The 11,738-nt window shown below is 38.4% G+C and overlaps 1 protein-coding gene across 3 annotated transcripts in view; it reads left to right on the plus strand.

The window, feature by feature from the left end:
- GRM5 (glutamate metabotropic receptor 5) overlaps nt 1-9,735 on the plus strand; it is a 240,981-nt gene extending 231,246 nt beyond the window's left edge. Inside the window, exons 8-10 of one of the 3 annotated variants that reach the window (XM_030460975.1) lie at nt 723-818; nt 2,351-2,512; nt 8,913-9,735. In XM_030460975.1, coding sequence (XP_030316835.1) covers nt 723-818; nt 2,351-2,512; nt 8,913-9,735 — 1,081 coding nt within the window. The remainder of the gene's footprint in view (nt 1-722; nt 819-2,350; nt 2,513-8,912) is intronic. The other 2 variants (XM_030460985.1, XM_030460993.1) reach the window with 2 other exon arrangements.
- Nucleotides 9,736-11,738: the final 2,003 nt, after the last annotated feature.

The raw sequence follows: 11,738 nt of genomic DNA on the forward strand, positions 1-11,738 counted from the left end.
ATCCTGCTATCCTATCCAGGCATTAATTAGATCCTCAAGTATTAAGCTGTTTATCCATGTGAATTTTTCATCCACAAAAATGATACAGTGTTTAAAACATGCCTAGTATTATGCTGAGCTCTAGGATTAGGGTTGATTTCATTTGACTTCTTCTACACCTCAGCAAGTCATCTCAGCCTCATTTTATTGCTAATGGAGACAGGAAGGCCCGTTCATGACATGAACTGTGAGCCCATATGAATTTTATTGAAGCATTCATCTTCAGTGGTTCTTGTGGAGAAACAATTCAAGTGTTATGGAGATGTAAGATCAGAGACAAAGATGAAATTAGGATTGAGGCCATGGCCACAAGCTGATTTCTCACTGATCCTTAATTTAATTGTTGTTTCCCTTAGACTGTTCAGCCAACCATTTGATCTAACTTGACAAAATATTAAAGACAAAAGGTCAGCATGCCATTTACTCCGTAGAATTTTTTGGCTCCTCCTATATATACATAAAAAGAAATTTGTGAGCACGTTTCCTGCTTAACCCTGTTTGCTTTAGCACAGGTCTGGGGGTTTCTGAAGTTATTCCACTGCTCCCCCCGATGCTTTGCACTGTGTACCACCACTGCCACAGTAGCATTCATGTGCATGGCCCTTTGCACAGCAGCTGTCACAGAAAGCTGAGCACACAATCACTTCTCTCTGTTTGCTCCTGTTGTTGTCGTGATTTATTAGGTACAAAGGCAGGAGACTGGCCCCGCACAAGTCGGAAATAGAGTGTTTCACCCCAAAAGGGAGTATGGGGAATGGTGGGAGAGCTACAATGACCAGGTAAGCAAACAGCAAGTGGCTTTAGAGCAGTGTAATATGTCTGTGACCAGGAAGAGCAGCCCTGGACGATGCCAGGCGACATCCTCTGTCTGAATTCCTGTGCATTCCACATAATATGTTTAGAAAAGAAAAAAAAAAAAAAAGTAAATATGTGGCCACTGCTGATTTCTGTGTTCCATCTGACCGTCAAAAAAACCTGCACCATGTTCATCTGAGTGATCCAAACCACGTGTCCTGTGTGATGTTGTCATAATCTGGTGCTCTGGGGAAACTGCAAGCTTACCCCTGACTCATTAAGTTAGTAGAGTAGATGAAGAGAGACATCTTAGATTAAGCAGCTCCAGAGCTCTTCTGGAATGGTGGACCTGCAACATATTAGGGGTTACATTCATTCTAAAATGCTTTTAAAAAGGGCAGAGAAAAAATGATTGATAAAAACATTTTCATTATGAAAATGGTGTCCCAAATATCTTGTGGGAAAGTGTTTTAAGGCAAGGTTTCAAATGCATTTTAAGCAGAGTTCAGAGAATCCTTTTCATAACTTTTACATTTAATTTAATTTATATATTTATTTTCAGTTTTATTTTGGCCATTATATTTTTCATTACATTATACACCAATGTTACAATGAATATCAAATGCTACATTTTTTTCAGTGTTACTGGGATGATCTGTTTCAGTGTGAACATTTTGATGGTTTTATATGGAAAATTTTTTAAACTATTTAATTCTGTGAAATACTTGAAGATTTCAGCTATTCCTCTCATTTTGCGTCCAGTCAGATTTCCAGATGTTGAGCTCTCCCACAGGACAGAAAATCCATCTCTCCAGACATCTCCATTAATAAATTAAGAAGCCACATGTGTCACAGATGGTTATAAATCTCTCATGAAAGAAATACTCTTAATAATCATTATATCATTGCATTACATTCTATTACAAGGTAGGAGCTTTTAGCTCACCTTTTAGTAAAAGGATCTCATTCCTTATTGAGTCCTGTAAGGTACTGATAAATGCAGTACTAGAGCACAGAATGACCAAATTATAGCTTTTCTTTTCCCAAGTCTTCCATCACAGATGTATTTTATTATTTCAGGAGGGTGTTTTGTGAAACACTTGCACAGTGTTATATTCCCCTTGGGTACAACTATAGTCACTCATGTACATAAGGCTATCAGCTGTAGCATAACCACATAGCATACACCTGGGGGATTACTCCTGTTTAAGCAGCATCAGGAACATTCATCACTGAGTGTTGTACAAAGTGCATACACACTTGTTATTTTTTGTCTTCTGGGATTCTGGAGTTTCTTGTCAGCGTGTTGTTTGGATATTTTTTTTTTTTTTTTACTCTGAATTGCCTTTGGTGATTTTGATTCTTCATTTAAAATCTATCTGGAGTCACTATATAAAAGAATTTTGAAGAGAAGTCCATGTAAATGTCAAACTATATTTTGTTTTACAGTATTCAGCTCTGTTTTGCCTGGCCACTTGAAAAACTTTTTTTTTTCTTATATTTTATATCTTCACAGTGAAGAATATGTTTGCATTCCAGACTGTAATCGATCTGAGTCAAGTAGAGAGGAGAAAAAGGTTCCAGTTAAAGAGGATGCCCTTACAGTCAAAAAGACTGGAAACTGTGCCAGTCTGGTAGTTCCACAGCAAGACTGTCAGCTGCAAGACCTCCTCAAACAGTTAAGAAATCCTGCTGCTTAACAGAGAGTGCAATTGCATTTGATGGCTGTGTTTTGTTGTCTTCAGCCACAGTGTCCTGGCCAGTGGTCCTTGTCAAATTTCATGAGCTGAGTAGAGTTGCCACTTGAATAGTCTGGGAAGCTCCCAGAGAGAACATAGGAGTTGCAGTAAGGGAAGTAGGTGCCATTGTCCTGTCTCTGTAAGTATCAGACCAGTACTATAATTCACTGGGATGAAATGCAGATGGAAGAAGACAGATGCAGGGGTTTGACCAGTTGTGAATAATGAAAAATGCTCATTATCTCAAGGCACAAGGAGGTCCCATGATACTGACCAAATCCCATCATATCCTTTAGGCTTAAAACATGCTGTGAAATTTCACACTGGGCTGTATTGTCCAGCTTATGTTCTCAGATATCTTGTGCAATATTACTTTTGTGTTATGGTGTGGATATTTTTCATGCCAGGGCCTATCTCTGTCTTACAAAGGGTTTAGAATTTTTCAACACTGAAAGCGACATAAAAATATCAGGAATGGGTTCACTATGTGATGCTTTGTAAGACTAAGTTACTGTGCCCTGTGTCACATATGAGCATCATTCATATATGTCTGATAAAATCAGTAATGGCATGGGATGTTTTATGAGACCTTCAGAAATCAGGCATCACAACAGCTTTTGAGTTTTTTAGCATTTCTTGTATTATATTTTCATTTCTGATTTGATTAAATACAACAAATAAGAAACTGCTTAATTCACAAGAATAATTTTTCTTCTGTTAAGTCTCAGGTGCATAAATAACTGCAGTTATTTATTAGGTATGCCAAACACCTGAAATTTCTCCAATTTTATGCTCTTTCAGAGGATATAATTCAAATCAGCCCTTGGTGCTGGAGATGTAAATGGGGCAATTAAATCTTTCTTTTCCTTTTTTCTTGTGAATTGCCTGTGCTCCTGATTTGCTACATAAGCTGGTAATTCCTATGTTTCCCAGTTTCCATTTTGTAGCTTTAAGAAATGATCAACAAAAAATAATGAAAACACCATACTTCATTTCCTGTTCCACCCAGGGCTCCTCCTGAAACAAGCTGCAGGAGTTTGTGTCACTGGTGGCTGTGCTGGGAGGTCTCAGACAAAGTTTTCATTTGCCATCTCTGTCTCACTTTCTAGTTTCTTTCATCCTTACACATTGAAGTCATTCATATCAATATCAACTCTTGAGCTGATATGAGCAAAGGCAATATCAACAAATCAGAGTTTGTGGAGTAATATAAATAAAAGTCTTTGCAGTTGTTAGCAGAAGACATTTCTGCTAAATAGTCACAAAATATGTTGTTGACTTCTAGAACTCAGGTCAAGATAAAATATTTTTTTGCCCTGTATCATTCCTATTTTGTTTTTTTATTGTTATTTATATCCATAGAGCAAGCAGCATGAGATTAATTTAAGCTGAATGACTTGAGTGATTTATCAGTAGCACGCTATTTGTGTGTGGCAGAATTGGCTTTCACGCAGGGAAACAATTATACAGGCATGTAAAGGTTTCCTTAAAAGCTGTTTTAGATGGGAAGAATAGCAACACTGTAAGCTATTTGTAGTGGTAAAACTGACCTGGTTTAGACAGTTCAAGGTTCTGCATATAGTTTTAGCCAATAATCTAGGTTTTCCTATGGTCACAGGAGAAACTATGATTTCTTCATAATTTGCCACTTCAACCATTATTTCATTTATACTTTTTTTATTGTATAAGTTGCTTCCATTCTCCCAAGGATGAAGAACTAGTGTAATTACAAGCAAGACATTTATTGATCTGAGATTGGTTTAAGCAACAAAACTAGAGAAACAAAACACAAGTGCCTCTCCTTGTACACACCACAGGCACCTTGTACACACACGTCACTCCTTACCAAGAGTCAGTTTTTAATTACATCTACAAGTAGCACAAAAATCTTCTTCAGGCACAATAATTATATTGCTGAATCTTTAAATATGTTTCAGAAGAGGACACTAAGAGCACAAATTCTTCTTACTACTTAGTCTGAACAATGAATTTCCCTGGCAGAATGCTGTAAGGACTAAATTGAGCACAGAAGTTTATCCTGTTTAGCATTGTCTCTGTGGATAAAACAGAACTTCTCCCATAAAGACAAAGAAATATTGTCCTTAAGAAACAAGCTTGGTCTGAACAGTCTTGGAAACTTCTAAGCATAACTTGCTGCCAAATTTAGGTCAATTACATTTAGACTAGTGTTCTGAAATATGAACTTTCGTCATGGGCTTATAAATGAAAGAATTTGAAATAATTTCTTATTGTGTTCATGTGAGGACAGGTTGCAAACAGACTGTAGAGGTCTCTATTACAGTATTGTTCAGTTTATGTTTTCAGCTGTACCATTCCAATTCTGGAATCAGAAACTGATACTGGTACATGATAGAGAATTCCCTTAATTTTTAGTATTAATCTCTACTAATTCCCCTTGCATTCCAGTCTCCACTGGTGAATAAAATGTACTTATGCAATCTAATATTTCTTAGAAAAAGATAAATTCCATTGTGTTAAAATGATTTTCCTATTTAATTTAAAGATAGTAAGACAATAAGTGAGTTATTTTCAAATTACAACAAATTACAAGTCGACAAGGTAGGGGAAATATCTGAAGCATCAGAAACTTCAAAAGCTCTCTTGTTTGTATCACTTTTATTTCTTCTATATGTTACATCATGGTAGGTGTAGCAGCCTGGAAAAAAGATCAGCTTTTATTAGAGACTGGAGAAAAAATTAGTTTGACTAGTTCTGAAAAAATTCCTCTCACATAAAATTAAATATAATTATATATATATATATATATAAAACTATAGTGAAAGAAAAAAAAACACAACAAAAAAACCCAACATGATGTGCAAAAGTTTTGGTTTTACACACACACACAAAAGTATTTTGCTAATATTTTGGTTTGATAATTATGGAAATTATGTCACTAATTGATTGGACTTTGCTATTCTCTTAATATGGCATGTACTCTGCTCTTGTCTACACAGTAACTTGCCAGCAGAAGAGCAGACTGGGGAAGAAAAATGTGTGTTGAGTCAAACTTATCAGTAGCATTATTTGGGAGCTCAAAAGTGTAATTCTTCTGTTTTCATGAGAGGGAGCCAAAATCTGTTTGCAAGAAAACTCCAAAATTTCACCGAACTGACGTTTCACTGTCAATGGATCATGGCAGAGCTGGGCATAGTAAATTTAAGCAATTCCATAAGTAGCCATCATAGTCTATGGCTTAATCTTTATTTCTCTGTATTTAAGTTGTGTTCATTTCAATGATTTTCAGTTAACTTGACAGTGAGAGCAGAATTGTAAAGTGTTGTCACTGGAACTTACCCGTAACCCAGCTTCATACCAACACATGAAAACAATTGGTGCTGCTTCACAGAGGTGAGAAATGATTGCACACCTCAGTCCACTGTTGACTTGGTAGTACATCAGTGCAGTGAGATCAAGCAGATGATACATTTCTGAGATAATTCCTATTATTGCTGGGCAGACTACTAGGATTTTAACTATAGGTTTCATTCCCTACTGATAAATTACTGCATGCTTCCATTTTTATATCAAGGAATTTGCAATGAACAACGACCAAATCTTTCAGGCTTTTACACAAAATTTACATCACACAGCCCCTGGGTCTCCTTTAGAGCCCCAGGATGTCCACAAGAGGCACAGACACAGCTTGGGCACAGAGCAAAGGCAGTCAACGATCTCATTAGCAAAGACCAACACAAAACCAAACCAGGATTCAGGAGGGGCTGGTGATAGCTGCTCCACTGAAGATTTGACTGTCAGCTGCCCTTCCCCCGAGAGGGTCACATCCCTAGATTATTCTTTTTCCTTTTCAGTCTTATATTGCTCCTTAATAACTATCTCCTGAATGGTAACCAGAGAGATAGTGACATGTTCCCTTCACAACCTCTTACATCTGGCCTTCAGTCTACTGAAAATGTCTCCATGCATTTAGTGCTCATGTATGCAGTTAAAACCATAGAGTTGAACGTTTATATTAAGCAAGTGCCTGAGGTCAGGAGGGGTGCTAAAATATACTCCTTCCTTTAGACAAATGTTTCTACTTCCATTTGCTAAACCTTCATGTTAATGGCATTTATTTTGCCTCTGTGTCAGGCAGATCTTTCACAGATGCCTTTGAGCTCTGAACTTTAAAGAAGTTAAGAGATCCCATCAGATAGGACATTCCAGAACTGGAACTGAGCCCTCTCCTTGTGCCAGATCAAGGTTAAGAGTGCCAGTTCATCCAGCCTTCTGGTCCAGCTCAAATTCAGCAGCAGCTGGGACAAAAGCTTGTGGTCATCATAGTAGTACTAGAGGCACTTCACGAAGGATCCAAAAACCTGCTCCTGCTTCTGGCACCGAGCTCCCACTGACCTCAAAGCCCAGCATTGCTAAAGAGCCAGACAGGGCTCTCCAGCAGGTCTAAGAATCCAGGTATATCTTAGTCTCAGCTTCTGTGCAGCTCAGAAGCACATCCACAGAGGTGCAGTCAGTGATCAACACTACAGGTTAGATTTGGTTCTTTCTGATTGCTCTGATTGAGGCACACAGAAAGGAAACGATTATCTGAACAAGTTACAAGCCACTATATGTTCTTCCTGGCATTTTGGGGGTAGATATGCAACTTAACTTCCAAGATCCAGCTAACAACCTGGTGATCGCTGGAGCAAAGGGATGAGCCCTTTATATACTCATACAGATCATCTCCCAGTCTAGCCTCTCTTAAAATACTCACTGGTCTATGTTGTGTTCATCTGCTGGATTCTGTCATGCTGCTTTTGAAGGGGAAAGCTGTCGGCATACTTTGTGTTACATGATCCATTGTAATTTCATGTAATGTAATTGTGGATGTTAACCCACAAGAAGATTTTGTTTACAGTTAGTACACTACTTTTTTTTCTTTTTTTGATGACTGGAAGAGCTATTAAAGTTGCATGGCAAGCCTCCACATGAAGGCTGGCATAAAGTAATCCATGTTTAGTCAACTATGTGTCTTGCAAACTGTTACACTGCAGGCTAATGTGTGAGTGTATCTATTTCAGGCTTAAAAAGCAAATTAACAAGCAATAAATTTGTGATACTCTTGCCAGGGTCTATAACATGCCTGTCTTTCCAAAAATCCTAAATGGCTGCAGCAAATGTTTTGGAAACCAAAGTGAATTATTTAAAGATCTGTTGTAATTTATATATATGTGTGTGTGACAGTTATGTTTTTCCTGTTGTCATAATTTCAGAGTCATTGTCTGTTCTAGATAAGAAATATTTGTAATAGTCTTTCTTAATCCCAAGAACTATAGGTTTATGTGTGCATAAACACCAGCTCACCAGCCTAAGGAAGATGTTACAGGAAATGAATGGTTTCATATTATGTGTTTATAAGTGCTGCAGCTGGCTTTTCTTAGGTATCAGGAAGAGGAAAATAAGCAACTTTGATAAAGAGCAGGGTATGATGGGATCTGAAGACAAGATATCCTAAGAGGATTCATTTTACAGGAGAGTAAAGTAAAATGTTTATTGCTGTCTCCAGACTCAGGTCACCATGAATTGCTGCTTGCACAGCTTGTCTGTTATGTCTTTGCTATTAGGAATGTAGTTTTAGTCTCTGAGCTGACCTACAATTAAAAAAAAATAACTTCTTTAGGCTGGTGGTAGGTAACATACAAAGTACCAGAAGAGGTCACCCATCAGAAGCAACTTGCCATTCACAATCAGTATAGCCCCTTTCTCAGTATTGCTGCAGTACTTCTGAGCACTGGGATATGAATGGAATTTTTTCTCAGAGTATGTTTCTCCATCTCCCTATATACTCTCCGTGCCTCACACCAGGAACACTCATCCCTCACCCTACACCCTAGGCCAGCTTACACACCTGCCCCCTAACACCCAACCTGTCCAGGTCTCTCACCTATTTTTTCCAAGCTTCTACTTCTTCCTCACTCTTCTACGCATTCCCCTTCTTGGTACCAATACAACAGAAGGGAAAGCATGAAACTGATTCTTCCCCCAATGGTGGACTCTGTCTACATCCAAAGGGCAGCAACAGAGGTGTCAGCAATGGCCATGAAATGGCACAGAGTAGGTCACAGCTGGATACACAAATGGGCTGTGAAATGAGCTGTTACACCCTGCTTGTTTTCCTACAATATATAAGTATAAATGACAGACATATCACAATAGGTAGAAATAGATGCAGATCCAGATGATATAGATATAGATGAAATAACAGCCAGCTCTATGAATAATACAAGCTCTGGGACACCACTTACCTATGGTATGAGTATATTGATATCACTTTTAATTTTGATGCAAGTTACTATCTTATCTCATTTCTGTTTACAGCTCTAATGGGAAATCAGTTTCCTGGGCCCAGAATGAGAAGAGCAGCAGAGGAGCACACCTTTGGCAGAGGCTGTCAGTCCACATCAACAAGAAAGAAAACCCCAATCAAACTGCAGTGATCAAGCCTTTTCCCAAAAGCACTGACAGTAGCCGACATAGTAGCAGCGCTACGTTTCCTGAGTCCAGTGCCAAAACACTTTATGAGGTTTCAGAAGCAGAGGAGCAATACCCAGCTCAGTTCCAACCACAGACTCCCTCTCCTATCAGCACCCTGAGCCACAGAACTGCTTCCGTTAGCCGAACAGAAGACGATGCTCCTACCTTCCAGTCAGAGGCTCCTCAGCAAAGTAGCTCCTCTCAAGGCTCCCTCATGGAGCAGATCAGTAGCGTGGTTACTCGCTTCACAGCAAATATCAACGAGCTGAACTCTATGATGCTTTCAACAGCCACTCCAGGGACAATGGTGGCCACTCCTCTCTGCTCTTCATACCTTATTCCACGGGAAATCCAGCTCCCTACGACAATGACCACGCTGGCAGAGATCCAACCACTTCCTGCTATTGAAGTCAATGGCGCTTCGCAGTCAGCAAGGAAACCTTCTAATGGCAGCATCAAAGAAGGCACTTCAGAGACCCCATCAGCCAAGCAAGACCTTGAGGAGTTGGTAGCTCTAACTCCTCCTTCTCCTTTTAGAGACTCCATTGATTCTGGAAGTGCATCTCCCAGCTCTCCAGTTTCTGAATCAGCTCTCTGTATCCCATCCTCCCCGAAGTACGACACGCTCCTCATCAGAGATTATACTCAAAGTTCTTCTTCGCTGTGAATGTAGTTCAAGACAAAGTTAGATTTCAACAACTACAAGGAAGTAGTGAGGGAAGAGCCAAGCCTTCAAGATCTCCAGTGTTTACGCAGCTAGAGTGAGAGGAGTTGGGTCATCTTGTGGGAAAGAGAGAGGAAGAAGAGGAATTATATGATGAGTGGAAACATCAGATTAATTATGCTGTTTTAAAGACTCTTGGCAGATTATCGTGGCCTTAAGAAAACATGGGCTTTTCAGAAACACTGAATCTATTTTTGAGGGCTTATAAGGAGTCTGTTAAATCAGTTACATACCAAGTGCTTTGCTTTAGTAATACAATGAACCGTGTGTACAATGTACGGGGAGGGGGGGAAAGAGATTGTAAACAACTGTACAATGGTTTGTTTACTCTGATTCCTTACCCAGAAGTGAACCTTGATCTTTTATCAAGAATAGAAGACCAAACATTGAATGTACATTTTCTAACAGACTCAAATCTGGGACCAACCTGTCAAGCTTTCTTTTTTTTTTCTTTTTTTTTTTTTTTCTTTTCTATGAAGATCTGAAAAAGCAGTAATGTATGCTCAATAACTACCAAACTTTTTGCTGAAGCATATTGTGTCCGTGATACATTACACGTGGATAACACTAAGCTGAGGCTTTGCAGTGAGTGACTGCAATATGGAGGGCTTTACAAGTGACTTTTCAACCTACACATTTGTTTATGAAATTCTCTTCTATCAGTATCAAAAATTTGATTTGTTAACATTGGATTCACATTCACAGCAACAAAACCCAAGGAAGATTTCCTGACTATTTCACCATGTTGCCAACTAATAATGAAGTAGCAAAAAATATTTTCTGGAGTACTGTTTTGTAATACCCTTATTGGGGCATGTTGTTGAGGTGAATATTCTCTTTCTAGCAGCACTATCAAGCTATATTATAGCTGTGCTCCCTACTGAAATTAACACATTTTTATGGATGTTCTTGTGCTAACATTACCAGTTAAAATACTTATTTAGGTTCCCATAGTCTTTGCTTGTAAGGAACAGGTAAACACCCTAAGGATTTTCTCCAGCTTTGAATGACAGAATTCTAGAAGACCAGTCTGGATTATGATGAATGCTAACTGTCAGTAGGAAAGGTCATCATAATCATGATTCATATACAGGGGAAAAAACAACTGTATCAAAATCTGCTTAGAGGTGATTTAGCTACTCTTTAATAAGCAAGAATTTTAACTTTATTTAGCTGCTGATGCCTTGCAGCTATGAGCCGTGACACACACACAGAAAAGGGAAAAATACTTTCAAAGCAATACAGAGTAAAGGTTAAAAAAGAGAAGACCTAATGTGATATGAACCAACAGAGTCTTTCTTTGTTTCTTAGCAACTCACAGAAGAAGCAAGGAGATTCCTCATATTTTTTTCCTATATCAAGGTAGTGCACTTCGTAGTATCACAACAATTTTTTAATACAGGCAGGTAAGAGTTTTAAAGTTTAAATAGATGATAAAAAATTTTTGATAGGTGTAGTTATGTAGAACTTGTAAGTCAGGCCCTAAACGCACACTGTATTGGCTCTCTCCTTCATGACATAGCTGTCCTCAGGTGCCAAACTGTTATGGGTTTGTTTTATTTTATTTAAGGATAGTATGAAGTGCTGAGTGATGTACTTCAATTCAAAGCTGAGTTGATGTAGCCTTATATAGAAGACAGCCTCATGGAAGGGAGCCTTGAAATATGGCTGCTATGTATTACTTTGAAAAATCTTTAGATCTTATTTCTTTGAAGATAACAAATATTTTGTAAACAAAATTCATACACCTTTTTTCTCCCCAAGGTCCAAAACAGTAAGTATTTGATCAAACAAACACAAAAGAGGAAAGCACATTCACATACTTGACCAAAGAGCATGTTCTGTTCCTTTGGGAAGGCAATTGCACCATAATATTCTGCACCCCAATTTTCTGCTCAACAACTTATTAAAAAAAAAAAAAAAAGTAATATATATCTGGGTCCAGG

Source organism: Calypte anna, chromosome 1 (assembly GCF_003957555.1).
Source record: "Calypte anna isolate BGI_N300 chromosome 1, bCalAnn1_v1.p, whole genome shotgun sequence".
In the NCBI taxonomy this organism is placed as follows: Eukaryota; Metazoa; Chordata; class Aves; order Apodiformes; family Trochilidae; genus Calypte; species Calypte anna.